The sequence below is a fragment of the Schistocerca americana genome, chromosome 2 (genome assembly GCF_021461395.2).
Source record: "Schistocerca americana isolate TAMUIC-IGC-003095 chromosome 2, iqSchAmer2.1, whole genome shotgun sequence".
Classification (NCBI taxonomy): domain Eukaryota; kingdom Metazoa; phylum Arthropoda; class Insecta; order Orthoptera; family Acrididae; genus Schistocerca; species Schistocerca americana.
In genome coordinates, this window is record NC_060120.1 from 569,664,021 (window position 1) to 569,687,439 (window position 23,419).

Sequence of the window (23,419 nt, forward strand, 5' to 3'; positions counted from 1 at the left end):
AAGTACCAGATTGCATAATAAACAATAGGAATTTCAAGTGTGTCAAATATTTCGTAATTTCAAATGTTTCTTGTGTATAAAATTACATGAAATTTTTCAGAAAAACTGCTGACGTAATACTGACCTGTCTAAAATTTTAAAAAAATGTTCTTGGTATTGAGTTCTTCTGTTGAGGAAAAGTATTGCTAGAGGAGGATGTCCGTTTACAAGGACCAGTATGAAATTAATGTACACACATCAAAAACAGTTTCACATCACCCCGGTTCACAGATCTCCTGAGGTTGACTGTGGACATTGTGTCACACAGTCCCTTTGACTATTCAGACATTTCACTGAACCTGCCCAAAGATTTAAACAACCATGCATGAGCAGCACCTATTAGACAGAGTGGGGTCCGACAGCTTATCAGTTCCAGTCAGTTCACCAGGAAGGAGGTACATGGCTTGTGTTGTCTGTAGTTCAACCATGCCTAGACGGTCAATTCTGCAGTTTGATCATATCCACATTGTTACTTTGTGCCAGAAAGCGCTCTCAACAATGGAAGTGTCCAGGTGTCTCTGAGTAAACCAAAACAATGTTGTTCAGACTTGGAGGAGATACAGAGAGAAAGGAACTGTCGATGACATGCCTCGCTCAGGCCGCTCAAGGGCTGCCATTGTAGTGGATGACCGCTACCTACAGATTATGACTCAGGAGAACCCTGACAGCAACGCCACCATGTTGAATAATGCTTTTCGTGCAGCCACAGGATGTCATGTTACAACTCAAACCAAGCGCAATAGGCTGCATGATGCGTAGCTTCCCTCCTGACATCCATCTTTGCAACCACAAAACCACACAGTGCGGTACAAATGGGCCCAACAACATGCCAAATGGACTGCTCAGAATTGGCATCCTGTTCTCTTCACCGATAACTGTGGCATATGCCCTCAACCAGACAATCGTCTGAGACATGTTTAGAGGCAACCCAGTCAGGCTGAACACTTAGAGACACTGTTCAGCGAGTGCAGCAAGAAGGAGGTTCCCTGCTGTTTTGGGGTGGCATTATGTGGGGCTGATGTATGCCGCTGGTGGTCATGGAAGGTGCCGTAATGGCTGTATGATACGTGAATACCATCCTCCGACTGATAGTGCAACCATATCGGCAGCATGTTGGCGAGGCATTTGTCTTCGTGGATGACATTTCGCATCCTCACTGTGCACATCTTGTGAATGACTTCCTTCAGGATAAAGACATTGCTCGACTAGAGTGGCCAGCATGTTGTCCAGACATGAACCCTACTGAACATGCCTGAGACAGACTGAAAAGGGCTGTTTATGGACAACGTGACCCACCAACCACTCTGAGAGATCTACGCTTAATTGCCATTGAGGAATGGGACAATCTGGATCAACAGTGCCTTGATGAACTTGTGGATAGTATGCCACGACGAATACAGGCATGCACCAATGCAAGAGGAAGTGCTACTGGGTATAAGAGGTACCAGTGTGTACAGCAATCTGGACCACCACCTCTGAATGTCTCGCTGTATGGTGGTACAACATGCAATGTGAGGTTTTCATGAGCAATAAAAAGAGCGGAAATGATGTTTATGTTGATCTTTATTCCAATTTTCTATACAGGTTCCGGAACTCTCAGAACCAAGGTGAGGCAAAACTTTTTTTTATGTGTGTACATGTGCACATGAATGTGGGCAATGTGATGAAGGCAGATCTTGCACTTCACATCGGGGTTCACTGTAGGAGCTGGAAATGTAAAGTTTGAGATATGTGGTAAGCAATCTAATGTCTACAGGTCTTTGTGCAAAACTGATAACGCACAACATGTATCTCACGAATGAAAGAAACAAATCAGGGTCATCAATATGAGACCAAGGCACTACATTTTGTGAATACAATGCCATGCAACCACTTTCCGTAACAAAACATTTATAAGATACACTGATGCAAAGTCGTAATTAACTTACCATCACAATGGTGTGAGAAAACAGAGTTGCAGCAATTTAGGCAGACTCTCGATAGTCAAGACATACTCATAGGTAACATTATGATCCCAACAATGTGACAACTATATCCTCAGAGATTCATTTGTTTCCGGCAAGACCAGTCTCCAATATACATCAGACATGGTGCAGGAATGGTTTGCAGAACAGAATGAGATTGCTCTTTTTGACTGGCCTCCTGCAAACAGATTATGCAAGGAAACCGGCCTGACCCCATCCCAAGAGTCTCTGATAAATTTAGGAACATTTTGTAGCTGCCTCGGAGGAGGTGGCAAAAAGATTTATCAATGATCTTATTGACTCCCTTCTTAGCAGGATGCAGGTCACTGATGTGTAACTCTGTTGGACAAGATATAAGTGCAAAAGAAACCATATATTGTGCCGTTCTGAGATCCAAAAAAGTGTTAACAACTGTGTATTGTTCATTCTTTTAACAAATTATGCAAATTAATACATTGTAATGAAACATATTTGCCAAAAGTGGGATTATCTCAATCCTGCTGCTGTCCAGTCAATTATAAGTCTTGACTGTGCCACTAAATTACGAAGTCAGTATACTAACTGCTGTGATATTTTTTTTACTGTTGTTGCATCTTTGAATCCACCTCATGCCTTTTTCACATTGGAAATCCTGGAATGACAGCAGATTTTCTTGTCCATTTTTAGAGGATTTATACTGAGTGTCAGTACAGCATAGCTCCTTCAATTACAAATGACTTACTTTTATATGCAGTACTGTACATACTGTAATGTGATTGGCTCCTGTATTACATGGCATGCAATTAAAATTTCCTCCACCACTGTTTTCTGCACTGTCAAATGTACACACAGTGATGCTGTGCCATTAATGATGTAGAAGCTGTTCTCAGCTGAGAAAGTCCCTGTAATCACAAATTCTCTTCCAAACTGCATCTCTTGACACACTCATAGCAGCATTTCTTCACTTTGTCACACATTTAAGGAATGCAATGCCTCAAAGGCAACAGAAGAGCAGCCAGAATGAACAAGTTTTCTAGAAAAGTACTCAGAGTACTAAGGAGATGCCACAGGAATGGTGCTGGTTTGGGTGTTGGCTGGAAATGCCACGCAGACTCACGAAGTGCCACATGAGCTTACATGCCGACCTGTGAGGGGTCACAGTGCATTGATGGTGACCACATAGGGTCATACTTGAGGCCCTGCAGGGTTGTGTCCAGAAGCACCAACATGGAAAGAGCTGCGTGGCCTGCCTCACAGTATAAAGGCGGAAGTGGCATAGCCCTTGAGGTAGTTCAGTACAGACAGTGGTCCAAGAGAGACACTTATGTAGGTCAGAGTATTCACTCTAGCTCTGCTTGCATTCTTACTTAGCCGTGTACCTCCTTAAATGGGATTTTGCAATCAGGATTAATGTACTTTCAAGTCATTATCCAATTCTGACAAAGACAAGCAATTAAATATTGTAGTTATTCAAGTCTTGCGTTCATTTGATTAGTTCCTGACCAAATTCCACAACTCTTTCAGACTTCGAGTTAGCCATCTCCACGTTACCTGACTGGACGGGTCTTCTCCAGTCTCCAATAGCACTGAGCATCTAGACCACTTGCTGGATGCGACAAGAATTTTGCAAGGGAATTTTAGTTAATCAAGAACTACATTGCTCTTAATATGTTGACTATGACAAGGCTGTTGGCAGCCACAGCAGAGCATTATGTTTAATGCTGTGTGTCCACTGGCAGCCAAAGCAGAACGTCACACCTGGAGCTGGGACATGGCCTAGCAGTGAAATATCCATCACTATGCATGCAGCAGTCAACATGTTGAACTGGAATAACAATTACAAGTTTTTGAACAAATATATTCAAATGTCTAGTCTGAGCTGCTGTCAACTAAATATGTTGCTTGTAATACTACAGCATTACATGTAATTTCTCCTTCTCTTGAAGGGTTTGTTCTAAACCCAAGTTCTGTGAATGTGCTCCACTGAACAAAGAAACTGAAGTACCAGTACCATAATTTACTTGCAATCACTATGCTCAAAACAGAAATTCGTGTAGCTAAAGAATATTAGAAGAAGAACTCTTCAGTAAACAAGACAGCAAATTTTAATAAAACTGAGCTCTGATTTCTATATTATTTTGACATTTTTGTTAACACATGCAGATCACAACGATTGTTGCTGCATTCTGAAGTTAGCTGACTATGCAGCAAACTGCATACGTATTTCCATTACCCTTGAGAAGAGAGAAACCTTTCCCACAAGGAAAAAATGAAAATTTAAAAATGCATCATCTGAATGACTTCATGCGTCTGTTAAATCCCTTACTTTTCTCACATGTTCTCATATATTTTTCACACAAATTCTGCATTGACAACGAGAAATTATTTACGATGTATTTTCCAGTATTCGTAACTTCCTTGTGCCTACAATACCACTGTCAACTCTTATTACAAGGCATACTGCACAGCATCTCACAATTTACGACAAAAAAATTCGTTGAATTCGTATAAAAGCGTCCATTTTCTGTCAATATGAGGAAAGAGAATTAATTGTCTTCTGTAGAACAGGACAGCTAGTACTGTTGACAGATTAAACTGTAAAGCAAACATTCAAATTGTTCTGAATTTTTGGGCTTTATCATTTCCCTATTTGGCAAAGCAGGCATTAAAATATATTACCCCCATTGTCCGCTAGTTTATTTTCAGCAATGGGTAATGCAGAACAAGTTCAAGAACAGTGAACCAGGATATGAACATCAGGAATTCAAACTGACATTAAGAAGTTCTATTTCTGTTCCATCCACATCATAACTCCTTTCTGATGTACTAATCAAGATGCATGGAAACAAGTGTACTTGTCAAAACTGGGCGCACTCATATGCTCTACTCTGTATTGATACCAGTATATTCCAGCAAATATGATTGTATGATATGAAGATGCTGCCTTGCTATCAAATTCACAGCAAGATCATGATGATATGCTTAGAAAGACCAACAGAACTTTAGTCAAGGTAAGTTTATGTATAGTACATTTCTACAGAAATTAAGGTTGGCAGTAACTCTTCATTTCCTGGAAACTGTTTATTCGTGCTTTATTTTCAAACATTTTTCCGACTGTTGCTGAAATCACAAAATACATGACGGATAAATGAAGTAACTAGAGTTCAGCTCTATTTTATAGAATTTCACATACAATCTGCACAAAGGATCACTAAAATTTGTTGTCACTGGCATACACATCTATTTCAATGGTTTTATTTAGGAATTCAACTTAATCTTCTTCAGTTTATTTGACATAATTACTTTGTGAAATACTCAGTTGCATGATGTATTAAGAGAATCTTTTAACTTGGACTTCCAAAATAAGTGGGTGGTGCTCTATGGGCCCCCAGTGTTTTTCTATTATCAATAGACATCAGACAAATATCCACACATTTTGGAAACAAGCAGATGACACATGGCTATTGTTGGTTAAACAATGCAAAATGATTCTGACCAACAATGTTATGCCCTACAATGCGCATCATCCAATTTTGGTACGTGCAAAATGAATGCCTTTGTTGAGCAGCAGAGAAGGGCAAAGCCCTGTGGGTGAATGGGCAGAGTCATGCACAAGGGGAAAAATCGTGTGGGTGCAGCGGCAGATCAACACACAATGGAGAAAAGCCCTGTGGGTGCACTGGCAGAGCAGCACACAAGGGGAAAAGTCCTGTTGGTCCATTGGCAGAGCGGGCACAATGAAGTGGAGGAGACGTGAATTGGGAGGAGGGGAGAGGATGTGGGTGGGGGAGAAGGAAACGGTTGGGTGAAGGGTTATCTGACATCTAAAGGAAAACTTCCTGGCCTCACAAAACTGTAAATCGCTGGTCTGGTTCATATTTTTTTTGATGTCTTCATGATCTGGACTCGGGGCCAAGAAGCCCTAGCCTCATTCCTTCACAGACTCAACACCTTCTCTCCGACCCACTCCTTGATCCAGAGTGCGTGTTTCCTGGACTTTGGCTACTGATGGCTCCATCCATACCTCTTTCCACATTAAATCCACCAACCACCAACAGTGCCAGCATTTTGACAGCTAACATCCCCTCCACTCCCAAAAAATACCCCCCCGTGCAGCCTGGCCATCTGGGGATGACATATCTGCAATGACAAGAACTCCTTGCACAGAATGCTGAAGGTCTCACATAGGCCTTCACAGACAGGTACTATCTCCCAGAACTATCCTGCAAACAGATTTCTTGTGCCATACCCCCAAACACTCCCAGTCCTCCCACCACCCCAAAGAGAGAGCTACAAAGAAGCACACCCCTTTGTAAACCAACACATTCCTGCACTGGAACAACTAAACCACATACCTCGTCACAGCTTTATCTATGATCATGCCTTAGCACCCCCTTTATAAACCAACACATTCCTGCACTGGAACAACTAAACCACATACCTCGTCAGGGCTTTATCTATGACCATGCCTTGAAGTGAGGGGCATGTTATCCAAAACTCTCCCTACCCCACCTAAAGTGGTATTCTATTGCCCACGCAACCTCTATAACATCTTAGCCACTCCCACTCGCAACCCCTGGCCATAGGGTTCATATCCCTATGGCAGACTGAGGTGCAAAACCTTCCCAACCCACCCATCCAGCATGTCCTACTCTAGTCCTGTCACAGGCTTATCCTACACCATCAGAGGTTTCTATCCACCTTTGAAAGCAACCATATCATATACCAATTCTACTGCAAATGCTGCACAGCTTTTTATGGTGGTACAAATATCAACCATATGTCTATCAGGATAAATGGTCATCGTGAAACTATGGTGGGTACAAAGTGCACCACTCTGTGGCACAACATGCACCTGAACATAACATGCTTGATTTCAATGGCTGCTTCACAACCCAAGCCATCTGGATCCTCCCCTCTACCACCGCCTTTTCTGAAATGCGCAAATGGGATTGATCCTTACAACATATTCACCATTCTCTAAATTATCCTGGCCTTGACCTACAGTAACATACATATCCGAATCTTCCATCCAACAGTTTCACCCCCCCGTCCTATCTCCTTCTGCCAATTCATATTCCCGCGCCCTCATTGTTCTGCTAAAAGGAATCTGTTGAACTTCAGTTACACGATGAATCAGTCAAATCTTAAGGCCGTAAATTCAACTAAATACCTAGGAATTACAATTGCAAACAACTTAAATTGGAAAGAACACACAGAAAATGTTGTGAGGAAGGCTAACCACAGACTGCATTTTATTGGCAGGACACTTAGAAAATGTAACAGATCTACTAAGGAGACTGCCTACATTTTGGGCCGGACATAATTAAAAGAAAGGCAATTTTCGTTGTGATGGAACCTTCTCAGAAAATTCCGATCACCAACTTTCTCCTCCGAGTACGAAAATATTTTGTTGACACCAACTTACATATGGAGAAATGATCATCATAAAATAAGGGAAATCAGTGTTTGTACGGAAATATATAGGTGTTCATTCTTTCTGCGTGCTATACAAGATTGGAATAATAGAGAATTGTGAAGGTGGTTCAATGAACCCTCTGTTGGGCACAAATGTGATTTGCAGAGTATACATGAAGATGTAGATCTTAGTTGCTGTGGCACAAAGTTGTGTCATCTTTGCCACATGCAGTTGTGAGAGTAATGGTGCTTGTCAGGATGTGTTTCACTGCTTCTGCAAATTGTGAAATGCATAATGTGCAGGAGCAATGCATTTGCATCAAATTCTCTTTCAAGTTGAAGAAAACTGTAGCTGAAACCCACCCCATGTTGACAGAAGCATTTGGTGAGAGTGTACTGAGGCAAGCAAGAACATTTGAGTGGTTCAAGCCCTTCAAGAGGCTGAGAATCTGTGGAAGGTGACAAACATTGCTGTCGACCGTCAACTTGTACACCACTAGAAATGTTCATGACGGTGCATGATGTGATCTGTGAAGACTGCAGGCAAACAATTCACAATTATTGTAACAGACTTGGGCTGTTGTACCGTACATGTCAATGAATTCCAGCTGATTAACTGAACATGGGTCTTAATTGCAGTAAATTTTGTCCCTTGCCTTCCCAGCAACAACCAGCGAAACCTTCAGGCGTCAGATGTGCACCGCATTGCAACAAAGAGTTTGAGTGTGTCCAAAATTCTTATCGAAAGTCAAGGCAGGAGATGACTCGTGGGTCTACAATTATAACCTTGAAATGAAGCAGCAATCATCACAATGGAAAAACGCCATCTTCTCCAAGGCTGAAAAAAGCTCGACAAGTTTGCAGCCACATGATGTCAACACAATTTTTTTGTATTCGGGGAATAGGTCATAAGGATTATATTTGTTATGGTTTTAGGGTGCAAAACTGCTTCCGTAATAAGCACCCATTCTGTGGCTTGGGGACGGGTAAAAAACCAAATGTTAAATCAGCAGCAATGGGAGCAAAACTCAGAAAGGAGGGAAACTAAAAACGGAAGGAAATCTTATAAACCACTACTGAAAGGGGGAGTGTTTCCCCCAAAAAAGAGCTTCAAATAACCGATGTCATCACACTGACACTGAAACTAAAGGATTCGATCGGCTGAGCGCATGTCATCTGCTAAAAGGGAAGATACATCAGGCAACAACTGTAAACGGGCACATAGCGGGTTAAAATAGGGGTACTGAAGTAAAAGGTGTCTCACCATCCATGGTTGAGAGCAGTGGGGACAAAGTGGGGGAGGATCGTCATTTAAAAGATGTTGACGACTAAAAAGACAGTGCCCTATCTGGAGTCTAGTTAAAATTACCTCCTCCCAATGATGAGGCCGGGAGGAAGAGGTCAAAGCACAGGGAAGAAGTTTTACATCCCGTAATTTATTATCGGGAAGGGTAGACCAATATGTGTGCCATAAAAGAGCAACATGACAACATGAAACGCTCTGTAGATGGGCTAAGGGAACCATGCGAACCGCAGGCTGAGGAAGAGAGACTGCAGCCTTGCTGCTATATCGGCTGCCTCGTTTCTGTGGATACCAACGTGCCCTAGGATCCAGAGGAATGCCACAGATGTCCCACTGGGTGGGCAGGGGGGGCATAAGGAGTTTTTCCTGCTATTCAAACTGTAAATGGGCAGTTTTACTGCAAGGTTTTGATGCAATTGAGGAAAAATGTTTGGTGCAAATGGCAAATGGCCAGAGTTGAGGTAAAAGATAGACTGGTTGGTACAATGTAATTCTCTGGTATTTTGGATAGCCTGTCATATGTAAACCTAATTTCATTGTTGACAGTAAGTGAAATACATACATACATACATACATACATACATACTGCACATTAATGTCACTGACATCAGTTTATTACTAACTTTTTAAATGATTATTACAAGCATTATTCATTCATGAACAGTACTACAGAAAACCTGCACTCTTCTAATTGTATCTTCTTCTTCTTCTTCTGCTGCTGCTGCTGCTGCTGCTACTACTACTACTACTACTACTACTACTACTACTGACATGAGATTCTCTCCCCTTGACCTCCATTTCCCAGCACTTGTTCCTCACACTATTTTTGTTGCTCCCACCAGTATGATTCTTTAGACAAATAATGCACTGGGCATGCGACAATACTTGGAAAAGCAAATAGGAGGAACTACCTTGGTCACGTGACTACATACATCCACACTCCAGTTAAAGTAGTGCATGTTGCTACCATTTCTTTAGCACAACCTCAAAGAAAAAACTCTCGGAAAATTAAGGATTCAGACTGCACGTCAAACTTTTACTACACACTGGAATTTCAGTTTACGAGGTCTTAAGATAATATATCGTAAATACAATGAGTTAAAAGACTTTTGCAAAACATCACCACAGATGATGAATAGAGGGCTGAATGGCATCTGGGGTGGGGGGTTGGGGGGGGGGAGGTAGTGGGGGCAGCAAGGAGGTCTACATGCCCTGGGCACCAAATGATCTCCAAGAGAAACCAAATTTTCCAAAAAATATATTATTATTGAGTAAATTCTATGTAATTACTATATGTTGTTGTGGATGGGGGCGGGAGTGGGGGGGGGGGGGGGGGGGGCGCGGACAGGCAATGAAATGCGCTGTCATGCCCCTAATACAGAGGAGGAGGGGAGAGTTATCTTCACCATGCCACTAATTGGGATTCAGTCATTCAATAGTGCTTCTGGCCTACTTAGCATTCTTATCATTTCTTTTTCCTGCTTTGGCTTTACAACTAATTCTAAGCTCTTACTCAACACAAAACTACATGTTTTAACAGTAGGTGCAATTTTGAAATCAAGAAGAGCATCAGTTTTGTGAAATGGCAGCGGTATTCCCAATCGATTCTCGATCGTTGGGCCTCCGAGTGGTGTTTCTTTCTCCGTTGCGGGGCGCCTCCTGGTGGTTGGTGGCGCCGTCTCTGTCTGGTGGCGTGTGCGTGGGCAGTCAAGTTTGGGCACGAGCATTGCCTTTTGCGTCGGATGGTGGGTCCCTCCGCGCTGTCGCTGGCCCGGGTCGGTGGTTGGAGTCGTCGCCTGATTACCAGCTTTCCTGCCCAGCCTGACTGCGCCTTGCTGAGGTCTGGGTGACGATACTTGTGCTGGATCATTTTTCTCGCGGCAATTTCCCTGGACTGCGCCTTGGCAGGAGCTTGTGGCTGTGCTGCTCCCGGATATAGTTTACAGGGAAGTACTTTTCCGTCCTTGGTAGTTTGGTGCTGTTTGTGTGTTTCAGCATGCTACGGCTAAGATGATTATCTTTGTTGTTATGATTGTGTCATAATCATGGGCAAACCCCAGTGTTCGTCTTTCTCGGCATTCTGTTGGGTGATTTACCTTACTTAAAAAAAAAAATCATAAATTTAATCTTACCTGTGAAGCCATATTTGTAGAGCGTTGTTATTTAAATTTCATTGTCTACTGTTCACTCCAATAAAGCCACCCTGTTAAAGAAAACATTTTGGTGCTACCATTTGTTTCCCCCTTGTTCCCCTACCACGGCTCACTGGTAGCAGAGCCACGTCCTCCTTTGGGTCAGCCTTTGCCTTTTATATATTTAACGTTATTCTGGTGTTAACTTGTTTTGTGTATGTTTTGTTATTAATTGGTCGTGTGTTTTTTTGTTTAGCTGCCATGATGTCCGCTAGGTAGTGTGCAGGCGTACAGTATTTGAAGAAGGAGCAGTTTGTTCACGAATTACAACTGCGTGAGCGCCCAGTCGGTAGGACAGTGCCAGAGTTAGCGGCACGGTTGCGTGCGAGTATTGATGCTCCTGTACATATCCGTCCTGAGGTTTTTCCGCCAGTCGGTGAGTCGCATGCATATATATCTCGTAGCTTGTGCAGTTTGGAGCCAACCGTAACCCTATTTGAGTCAGACTTACCTACGTGTTGCCAAGTGGCACGTTTGCAAGCCCATCTGTCCCATTATGCCCGTTATTTGTCTGATTTGCAGTCGCTGGCTTTGATTAAAAATGTTACTCAGTTTAATGAACTTTCGGCATTACGAGAGTAGATTTCGTTTAACTGATGGTCGCGTGTTGCATATTTTCGGTGTGGTGCGTGGGAGCGTTTCGATTAATGGTTTCTCGTGGCCCTTCTCGTTTATTGTGGCCGATAAGCTTAGCACTCCTTTAATATTGGGTTGTGATTTTATTCAGCATACCGGGCTCGTGTTTGATTACTCGGGGGCGGGCGGGCGGGAGGGGGGTGGGTGGGGGGGGCAAGTTTTATTTTAAGTTTTGCCCCGAGGTTTGTATTGGGTTTTGTTCTTGTAATTGGCAGTAAGGTAGTGAGGAAGGTGGTGTGGATCTGGCTCACTTGATTGCCGAAGAAGCTCTCCAGGTTGGGCGCCTAGTTGGCAAGTTTCCCGACGTTCTTACTCGGCTTGGTGCCACGAATCTCATTCAATATGAAATTCAGCTAACTGATGACATCCCTGTTCGGCGTGTGCCGTATCGCCTCCTAAGATGCGTGTCCTTAGGGATAAATTCCAGCAAATGCTGCAAGAGGGTGTTATTCCACCATCTACTTCCCCTTATGCCTCACCCAAGTTTTTGGTCCCTAAAGCGAACGGCACTGATTTCAGGCCTGTAGTGGATTACCGAGAACTCAATAAGAAGGTTATTCTTGAGTCCATGCCATTGCCTGATTTGCATAACTGTTTTTGTTGGTTCCAAGGCACTACCATATGCTACCATATTTTCGATCCTGGATTTGAATCAGGCGTATTATCAGATCCCTCTTGCTGAGTCATCTAAGCATGTTACGGCCTTTTGTACGGACTGGTACCTTTTCGAGTTCAATCGTGTCCCCTTTGGTTTAGCTACTGGCGCAGCCGTGTTGTCCTGATTGCTAGATAATGTTCTTCACAACATCAAGTCTAAATGTGTTTACAACTATTTGAATGATTTTGTGGTTTTCAGTCAGTCATTTTCTCAACATTTTCAGCATTTAGAGGAAGTATTTGGCAGATTAAGGTCAGCGGGTCTCACTGTTAGATCATCCAAAATCACCTTATGTCGCCCTAGTATTTCTTTTCTGGGGCATGTTGTCTCGGCTCGTGGGGTTGATATTGATCATGAGAGAACCAAAGCTATTAGGGACTTTCCTGCCCCCCGTGATCGTCTGGTGTGGCCAGATTTATTGGCATGGTCAATTTTTTTCATAAGCACATTCCTAACTTTGCTGAACTCGCTGCCCCCTTAACCGTCTTCATAAAAAGAACTCAGCCTTTGTGTGGGGAGAGCAACAGCAGCGTGCCTTTCAGGCTCTGAAGTCCGCCTTGGCTAATCCTCCTGTTCTGGCTATTCCTGATTTTAACCACACCTTTACCATGCAGACGGATGCCTCCAATGCTGGGTTGGCTGCCGCCTATTGCAGGAACAGGAGAGGGAAAGACGCCCTATCGATTATGCCTCTTGGTGCCTAACTGAAGCGGAAAGTAATTATTCTGTCTACGAGTGTGAAGCCTTGGCTGTGTTGTTTGCGGTGGAGAAATTTCTTTTCTTTTTGGACCACCGTGAGTTTATCTTAGAAACCGACAATCAGGCTCTGAGTTGGGGGTTGGCCCACCCCCGTAAGGCTGGTCATATTGCCAGGTGGGCGGTGCGGCTGTCGGCTTTCTGCTTCCAAGTCCGATATATTAGGGGTGCTGATAATGAGACTGCAGACGCCTTGAGTCGCATGTTTACTGAGCAAGAGTCCGGTCCGTGTCAACCTAGTTACGAGGTTTGTGCTGTCCTCACTGAAATGGCCAGTCTGTTTGGTGATTTAGACGGCGAACAGAGGAGAGATCCGCATTTGGGTGGCATTTATGAGCAACTTCAGCAAGGTCAGGTCGTTACCGGTTTTGCTCTGCGTGACCGCGTGCTTTGTAAGCAGGACCGTGATGGTCGCAATTTAAAGATCTGTCTTCCTGGAGCCTTGGTTCCCATGGTGGTTAAATATTTTCACTCTGGCCAAGGTACACGAGAAGTTTTATTGGCCTCACTTGTATCGTGATGTTCATGCTTACGTCAACAATTGTTATGAGTGTAAGAGGGCTAAACCTGATTCGGGTCCGCGTAGGGGTTTGTTGCATTCTGTGCGTGAAGAATATCCCCTGGATCGAGTCTTTGTGGATTATATCGGCCCCCTGCCATGCACCAGGAGGGGTAATAAGTATGTATTTGTAGCCGTTGTTACCCAGTCGCAGAGTTACTGCTTTGATTACCATACAGCAGCTTACTCAGGTCATGTTGTAGTTTGGTCCGCCCAAGAGTTTGGTCACGGATAATGCTCCGGCGTTCGTATCCTGTAATTTTAAGGCATTTTGCTTTAATCAGGGGTTCAGACATATTACTACTACCCCTTATCACCCACAACCTTCCTTCGCCGAAAGAGTGAATCGTAATCTCAAGTCTGCTTTGTGTATTTACCATGCGCGTGCCCACGCCAAGTGAGGCGAGACCTTGCGGTGGATTAATCAGGCGTTTAGTTCAGCGAATCATGAATCTACCGGTACCACGCCTAATAGCTTGATGTTTGCATATCAGGTGAATTCCCCATTGTCCAACTTATGGAGAATAAATGGTTTATTGCCTGACCAGATAACTCCAGCCGTTCTCCAGGAGAATAAACTGAGGGCCAAGAATAATATTCTCGCTGATCATCAGAGGGAGGCCTCTAAATATAATCGAGGCAGGTGCCCCCACCATGCTAAGATAGGTGACCTGGTTTTTGTCCGCACCCAGCCCCAATGCGGGTCGTCGCAAGGAAAGGGGAAGTTCCGCCCGCGTTTTAGAGAGAGAGAGAGAGAGAGAGAGAGAGAGAGAGAGAGAGAGAGAGAGACTGGGGAGAAATCCTGGGATGGGCCTAAGGATTTAGTTAGAAGAGACTGGCGATCCTGCTGCAATTCTGGAATGGGGTCACGGGGGCAGGGTTGGTAAGTGGATGTACCCGACAGCTGATGGAGCCCTTCTGCTACATATTTCTTGTGGTTCAAAATGCCAGTGGTGGAGCCTTTGTCAGCAGATGAGATAATAAGGTCAGGATCCGTTTTTCTGTGGAGGATTGCAGTTCTTTACGCAGATGTAAGGTCTGCGGCACGATGGTGAGGCAACTTTTAAGATTAAGAAATTATGGCAAGTTAACAGAGGATGACGTGAGGGCAGTGGTGTAGTGGATGACAGTTGGATGGAGGAGTGAACTGAGTCAGGCAGGGTTCAACATTGGTCTTTGGTTGAGTGTGATTGGTAGTGTTGGTGGCGAAAAAGGGGAGGAGGAGAGAAGATCATTAACAAGTCCTGCATAATTTAATTTGGGAGTGGGGCAAAATATGAGGCCTTTGGAAAGGATTGGTACTTCTATGGGGTAAAATCTTTTGCAGGAAAGATCCATGATTGTGCTTTTGGTCTGTGTAGGTTCTGTATTCTGTATGGATGTGGGAGGTAGTTTTTGAGGGTGGGATATATACAGGGTGGTCCATTGATCGTGACCATGCGAAATATCCCATGAAATAAGCATCAAACGAAACAACTACATAGAACAAAACTTGTCTAGCTTGAAGGGGGAAACCAGATGGCGCTCCCATAGGTCAAACGGATATCGACTGTTTTTTAAAATAGGAACCCCCACTTTTTATTACATATTCGTGTAGTACGTAAAGAAATATGAATGTTTTAGTTGGACCACTTTTTTCGCTTTGCGATAGATGGTGCTGTAATAGTCACAAACATATGGCTCACTATTTCAGACGAACAGTTGGTAACAAGTAGGTTGTTTAAATTAAAATACAGAACGTAGGTACGTTTGAACATTTTATTTCGGTTATTCCAATGTTATACATGTACCTTTGTGAACTTATCATTTCTGAGAACGCATGCCGTTACAGCGTGATTACCTGTAAATACCACATTAATGCAATAAATGCTCAAAATTATGTCCGTCAACCTCAATGCATTTGGCAATATGTGTAACGACATTCCTCTCAACAGCAAGCAGTTCGCCTTCCATAATGTTCGCACATGCATTGACAATGCGCTGATGCAGCTCATCATGCATTGTCCGTGGATCACAATAGCAAATATCCTTCAACTTTCCCCACAGAAAGAAATCCAGGGACGTCAGATCTGGTGAACGTGCGGGCCATGGTATGGTGCTTCGACGACCAATCCACCTGTCATGAAATATGCTTTTCAATACCGCTTCAACCGCATGCAAGCTATGTGCCGGACATCCATCATGTTGGAAGTACATTGCCATTCTGTCATGCAGTGAAACATCTTGTAGTAACATCGGTAGAACATTTCTTAGGATATCAGCATACATTGCACCATTTAGATTTCCATCGGTAAAATGGGGACCAATTATCCTTCCTCCCATAATGCCGCACAATACATTAACCCGCCAGGGTCGCTGATGTTCCGCTTGTCACAGCCATCGTGGATTTTCCGCTGCCCAGTAGTGCATATTATGCCAGTTTACGTTACCTCTGTTGATAAATGACGCTTTGTCGCTAAATAGAACGCGTGCAAAAAATCTGTCATTGTCCCAAAATTTCTCTTATGCCCAATGGCAGAACTGTACACAATGTTCAAAGTCGTCGCCATGCAATTCCTAGTGCATAGAAATATGGTACAGGTGCAATCGATGTTGATGTAACATTCTCAACACCGACGTTTTTGAGATTCCCGATTCCCGCGCAGTTTGTCTGCTACTGGTGTGTGGATTAGCCGCAACAGCAGCTAAAACACCTACTTGGGCATCATCATTTGTTGCAGGTAGTGGTTGACGTTTCACATGTGGCTGAACACTTCCTGTTTCCTTAAATAACATAACTATCAGGTGAACCGTCCAGACACTTGGATGATGTCATCCAGGATACCGAGCAGCATACATAGCACATGCCTGTTGGGCATTTTGATCACCACAGTCATCCATCAACACGATATCGACCTTTTCTGCAATTGGTAAACAGTCCCTTTTAACACTGGTAATGTATCACCAAGCAAATACCGTCGGCACTGGCGGAATGTTACGTGAGACCATGTACTTATACGTTTGTGACTATTACAGCGCCATTTATCACAAAGCGAAAGAAGTGGTTCATTCATATTTCCTTACGTACTGCACGAATACCATATTTACTCGAATCTAAGCCGCACTTTTTTCCGGTTTTTGTAATAAAAAAAACCGCCTGCAGCTTAGAATCGAGTGCAAAGTAAGCGGAAGTTCTGAAAAATGTTGGTAGGTGCCGCCACAATTAACTTCTGCCGTCGAATATATGTAGCGCTACACAGACACGCTTTACAGGCACAAAGATAAATACCGGTGCCAAAACCTCTGCGTCAGTAAATAAATTAAAAAAAAAAAAAAAAAAAGTGGAAGACGAGATTTTTTTTCTCCGCCCCAAGTTTCGACCACTGCATTTTCATACATTATCGAATGAAGTAAATAAAAATTCTGTATTGTTCATCTTCGAATGTAGCAGCATTTCAATGTACTACGAAAATCGGACTAGCAAGACTGTTTGGGATGTTTGTCAATATGGCCAACTCTTCGTTCTGAATTTTTTCCTACCTGTGAGAAGATATGGTTGTTAATAGGAACTCTTATGAATTGTGAATCGCATGCAGTATTCTCTTCACCATAAGAATAATACGAATATAAATATTCTGCCAAGTATTCTTTTGTGTTTGCTTTTATCTCATTTAAATCCTGTCTGCCAAATAACCTACGAAACTAGTGTGAGACAACAGCAAATGCGGAAGAATATACATATCATGTCACGTTTATATTCGTAGTATTCTTATGCCTAATAGTGATACAGTCAAAATGAAGCATGGCAACTGACTAGATTTTTAAATCTAAGATGACTAATTTCTGTGAAGAATGTAATGTACACGGGAGGCGTCTAGCTAAAATTTTTCTCCGTTTGAAAATCTTTGCAAACTTTCATTCAGAACATCTATCATACGCAGTCTATTATTTGGTTCTTGTTGATCATTATCAATGAAAGCAGCAGTGTAAGTAACAACAAATACCAGTCTCTTGCCATTGTTTCGCTAATGAGATAATTCCTCTCTCTTTTTTATTGTAAGTGGCGGTAGCACGCACAAAAGCAAGCCATGCCGCGAGCGGCGACAGGTCGTAAGCACTCATTATCAGAATGCGATAAACAATGAATGACACAGTACAATAATGCATTTTCAGCTTAGAGTGACGTGAACACCTATAACAAAGAGAACGACACTTATCAGATCAAAGAAAAGTGAGCAACCAATTCAAACCAGACGAAGCACGTGAAAAAGGAAGGGTATCCATATAAATACAGACGGAGTGCCTGACGCATAGCAATGGCTACCTCGTAAAGCTTAACCGCTAAGCTTACGACTTGAACCAAACTACTGTAGCTGTATCGTCATTCATTCGACCTAAATTGTGTCTCATATTATAATAGACCAACTTTGTTCCGATTTGGAGGTGCGGCCTAAATCTTTTCTCTCCCCTTGAATTTAGAATCTCAAATTTCAGGTGCGGCTTAGATTCGGGAAAATTTTTTTTCCTTGATTTCGAGTCTCATTTTTCAGGTGCGGCTTAGATTCGAGTGCGGCTTAGATTCATGTAAATTCGGTATGTAATAAGAAATGGGGGTTCCTATTAAAAAAAACACAGAGTTGATACCCGTTTGACCTATGGCAGCGCCATCTAACGCGCCAACCATAGCGCCATCTGGTTTCCCCCTTCGAGCTAGACGAGTTTCGTTCTTTGTAGTTTTTTTGTTTGATGCTTATTTCGCGAGATATTTGGCCCAGTCACTATCAATGGACCACCCTGTATAGTAGGTCTGCAAGGCAGGGTTTGTCAGTTTTGACAGGATGTGGGGGAAGATTTGGAAGTTATTGTAGAGGTGGTGGAGAATTGTAATCCAAGGTGGGAGTAGGAGGTGAACAGATTGTAGTGTTTTTTGAGGTTGTGCAGTGCATGTAGTTCTAGTTCCTGGAAGGCAAAAATTTCCATGTGTGAGATGGGATCCAGGAATTTGGGATACCACTGCAGGAGAATTTTATGGATGGAGAGGAGATACTGCAAGATGATTTGGGCCTGAGGATTATGTTGTTGAGGGATAAGGATTGGCGGCATCTAAACAGATTGAGGTCTTTGTGAAACGAGAGGTTGCAGCTGGAGACAGGTAATTTGATGGGGGGTCCATAAGCGAAACAAATAGGCAGGAACAGTTAAGTGGGACAGGTTTCTGGCTAGGGATAAGAGAACTATTCTGTATTGGCATGGGTGGTGTAAATAATGTAGAAGAATGTTCAAAAAATTCACAAAAATACAGGGGAAAAAATCATGAGAAGGATGGACTGGATGAAATATGGGGAAACAATATGAAACCTGAGGGAGTGAGCCAACAGTAACAGGTAAAAACCAGCTGAAATCGATGTGAAAACACAAAGAGATCAAAGAAAAAATAAATACACAGACTGTAATGTGGGTTGCAGTTCTGTGGGTGAATATGCTTGAAGAAGGGGGCGACAGCAGATGTGACTAGACCAAGTGAGGCTAATATGTGCGAAATGGAATGGAGACAGGAAGAGTGACCAATTTGGAGGTCTAGGATTAATGATGTCGGCTGGAGTAATGTGGCATATGAGATGCTGCACCAACAATCAGCGTGTAAGCCTGTGATGCACATGGACAAGATGGTTACAAAATGTGATCGTAAGTGAGAGTGTATGGTGCAGTTTGGAAGGCGACAAATTAAACACTGGAAAGAAGAGAAAGGAGGACAGACAGGCAGCATTGTAAAGTGTCAGAAAATGGTAACAAAGGAACACAGCACTGGGTTATGAGATGGGAAAAAACCCATTCGACAAAATCAAACAAGATTACATCCTTTAATTGTATAGGTAGGTTAGAGATTTTAAAAAGGAAAATCCAGTATGGAATAATGACAACACTATGAGGAAAGGATAGATTGCTACTCATCATACAGTGGAGATGTTGAGTCACAGCCTAAATTGTTTACGTGACAAATACTTATCATCCACAGACATTCTTAAATTCATAACGGACAATTGTCTTCAAGAATCTATAATGAAGTTTATCAAACTGATTCTTACATTCCCTGTCACTACAGCTTCTTTGAAAGAAGTATGAGCATTCTTGAAAGAATTAAAAATTGCCCTCACAATTCAATGACAAATGACAGGTCCAGTTCTCGTTGCACAAAACCTGGTTAAACAAATTACAAGTGACCAGAAGTTTAAAGTCAACTTGATAAATAACTTTGTTGCCAACAAGAATCAAAGCATGAATCTCCTGTATAAAAAGATAAAAAGGTAAGCCTACCGGCAATTAATCCATTGGCTTCACCACCATAGCTTAGTGTGTCATGTCACAAGTTAGTACACTACAGTTTGTGGGTTTGACCCAGTTACAGAATGCTTTTCCCTGCTGTCTTTTTCTTCATACTTACCACACTTTCACTTCCATTGCACTGGTTACAAAGTAGGTGGCAGGGAGATAAAAATACAATTGTTTCGATATTCAATACGCAGAAGGTGCATACAAGTTGTTACAATTTATAGAGTAACACTTCATACAAACATCAGTAAGATAAATTGCTCCTGCACCATCAACATTTTATGACCGACATCTACCCACAGGAGCATTTAAGTTTCAAGAAATTTGTGGGGAACTTATGTCATGAACATTCTACAGTCTGGTCTCTATAATATTAGTTTTGCAGTCATAAATCAACATCTAAAATTTGTGACTTTCACCCTTATTTTGGTCATGTATACAACATAGTTCAACGTCACCAAAAATAGAACTATACTATTAGCACTGAGCCTATGACCTATAGTGCACCAGTCTGACACTATACACACTTGGCTATCTCACCACTGCAGCAGAAGTGTGTCTATATTTATTGGTTGTACTATGCAGGACACAGGTGTACAGGCATGTTGATAGTATTCCACTTGTAAGGATACCCAAGTGTTCACTGTTACAGTCTCCCAAACCTATTTCTTGTGCATAAACACAATTGTGCTGCCATCCTGGCCACGTAATCAGTTCACTTTGTTGGTTACTACAGCGTTTCTTTTGTTACAAAGTAAATGTGTATGTTTAGCATCAGAATGAGAAGTGATAAACAATTCTGTAAGTAGTCAGTAGCTAGAATGATAAATGTGTAACTATATCAAAATTCAATTGATTCCATAAGAAAATTTCATGTTCGTCTATTTATACACGGTAGAATAGCTTACGCTTCATACATGATGCTAATGGTTCATAGAGCACGAATACGCAGGAAAAAATACAGCATTTGGACGCAATCTGTTTTAGACACAGATGTAAAGTTGATATTTAAGTATTGCTGTTCTAATACAGTCAAAAAGAAAGATTAGCTCTTACCTTCTTGTAAAGTACTTCGGAGGTGGAACATTAACTTCACTAGGCAAGTATGGGACCAGAAACTAATCAGGCTAAAGGAACCATTCTGGTATTAGCCTGAAAGGATTTAGGTAAATACGAATCTGGCTGCCAGAATGGCAATTTGAATTTGCTCCTTCTGAAGAGAAGTCCAGTCTCAACAACTTTGTCAATGAAAAAGCCTTATAACTGCAATAAAAAAGTTCAGAAACAGCTACAGGTTGACTACAAGTAGGAATTTTACAAGTTGAACAGCCCAGATTCAAGAACAGCGGCTTGTTCGGACAATTAAGAAAATTTACAGAAGTCTAATCCACTGTATAGGATGGATAAAAAGGGCTGGTCAGCTTTGGTTACAATAGATCCAATCAATAGTGTGTGGCCGAAAACAGGATACAGTTGTCAATACATTTCTACAGTTATTCCAATTCAAACAAAAGTCAGTTGTTGTTACCTTACTTTCATTTCAATTTCACACTGCCAGTAGACCAGATGTCGAAGTGATACAATGAGTATAAATTTTAGAGTAGTATCAAATCTGAGAATAAGTTGCAAAGACTAATGTAAGGTATAACTGTTCTTAACCCATCAATTGGTTTGAAAATTTTAAACTTTTAATTTTTCATAGAATGCCAAAGGTGACAGAAGCAGTAAGTATCACAAAAAACTATGATCAGATGAGGTTTGAATGCTAGACCTCAGATTTGTAGCCTAGTGCTTTAGCACTAACTAAATGTCAATAATTGCTGCTGGTGGCATTTTTGACTACCTAACACTCTTTGATCCACTCATACATTTCCCGCATTGAAGTAGCCAGTCTGACAAGATCAAGCAATTTGTTTTTTAATCTCTTTAGAACACAACGTGTCAAAATAGTAGCCCAAATATCATTCCATTGTGAAACTAGACACTTCTGAATTTTATCAATATTCCTTTTATAGCGAGTACAGTGTGGACATTATACAGATACCATGTACAACTGTTTCTATTTAGATGTTTTAAGAATGTATGCATGTTGCCTAACAGTATATACAGGTTTAGAAACATTAATACTGGTGCTGCCAATTTTGCCTAACCTGTGATGTCATTTTAATAAGGTATTATCAAAGTCCATGCAAAATTATGTTTTATACATACATAATGAGGTAGTTGCAGGAATTTGTAAAACCAAATATTTTTCGTGAAAATATTTAATAACAAAAGAGTGACAAAAGGAACAACGTTACTCAAATAATCCATTACAAGGCTTATCAGTGAATCATTTGTTCTTCCAGAGCCTTAGCAATCCATTCTGGTTCAGTATTTGTTATCTTTTCAATTATCTGATTAACTTGGTAGCAAAGTGACTGTATTTGTTTGTCCCATGTTGGCAGAACTTCACGTGCTGAAATGGAAGAAATTAAAAATTACAAGCCATGACACAAACAGTAACAAGGGTTTTAAGATATAAATATCATTTTTCACACCACTCAAAAACAATAACGGGATATACAAACTTTCAAAGTGAACAATGGAATCAATCTGATCAATGTATCCATTCATACGGCCCTCTGTTATCATTTGACTAGCAATTTTTTCTGCTTTAATCGGAGGAATTTCCAGCAAGGCCCCAAGTTCTTCAAAAGTAATATTATTATAAAGTTTACTAGCAGATAGCAGATTGTGTTCAATGACTGCTCGCTCTAAGATTGTGGAACCTGCAAAAAATTTACAAAAATTGAAAATTCACATCAACTCACCACAAAACTGATGAGGTACTGAATTAAAGTCTTTTACAAAGAATGACCCAGTTTCACTCATAATAGTGATGCAGTTGCCAATTCTTGGCAAATTTATTTATTTTTTCTTCATATTTAGTGTGCCCCCTGAACAGTAACAGTCTGAGATACCAAAACAAGCTTTATGGCATGCAACTTAATACTGAGGGGTGAGTAACTGTAAGGATACTGAAGATATTTGTAGAATAAGAGCATCTTTTCATGAAAGTAGCAAAGCCTTTTTTTCCTTTTACAAAGCCATAACTGCAGCTTATCAATAGAGGTCTTGGCCAACAAATTTTAAATTCTGACAGACACTTTCATTTTTTCAAGCACAATTTTCATAATTTTTGTAGCACTTTCAGTACTATTGTTAAGCAATACTTTATAACTAAATTCATGAAGTTCATAATCGTAAAATAAACAACAATATTACTCTCTGGTGCATAAAGTCTCAAAAATTAAGAAGGTGGAATTTTTGAAAAGAACAGTAGTGTCAACTGTAGGCTTCTCAGGCATAAATCTTGTAATATTCAAGTACCGATGTGATTCTAGAGTGCCGCCGCTATAGCAAACCAAACTATGTGGCAGTTAGTTTCACACATGTAAGCATTTTAGAAGTATCTTATGGGTATTAAATTTTTCTCCCATACTCAGGGCATAGATTTTAGACCTCTGTTATATAATACATATAACCTACTCAATATAATGGAAGGAAACATTCCACGTGGGAAAAATTATATATAAAAACAAAGATGAGGCGACTTACCGAACA

General features: G+C 41.6%; 1 protein-coding gene across 2 annotated transcripts in view; it reads right to left on the bottom strand.

Moving 5' to 3' along the window:
* Positions 1–22,059: 22,059 nt before the first annotated feature.
* LOC124594787 (COP9 signalosome complex subunit 4) overlaps positions 22,060–23,419 on the bottom strand; it is an 81,930-nt gene continuing 80,570 nt past the window's right edge. For both annotated transcript variants that reach the window (XM_047133203.1, XM_047133202.1), the window contains exons 8-9: positions 22,384–22,584; positions 22,060–22,271 (exon numbers count right to left, since the gene is read on the bottom strand). In XM_047133203.1, the coding sequence (XP_046989159.1) occupies positions 22,138–22,271; positions 22,384–22,584 (335 nt within the window). In that variant the 3' untranslated portion in view covers positions 22,060–22,137. The remainder of the gene's footprint in view (positions 22,272–22,383; positions 22,585–23,419) is intronic.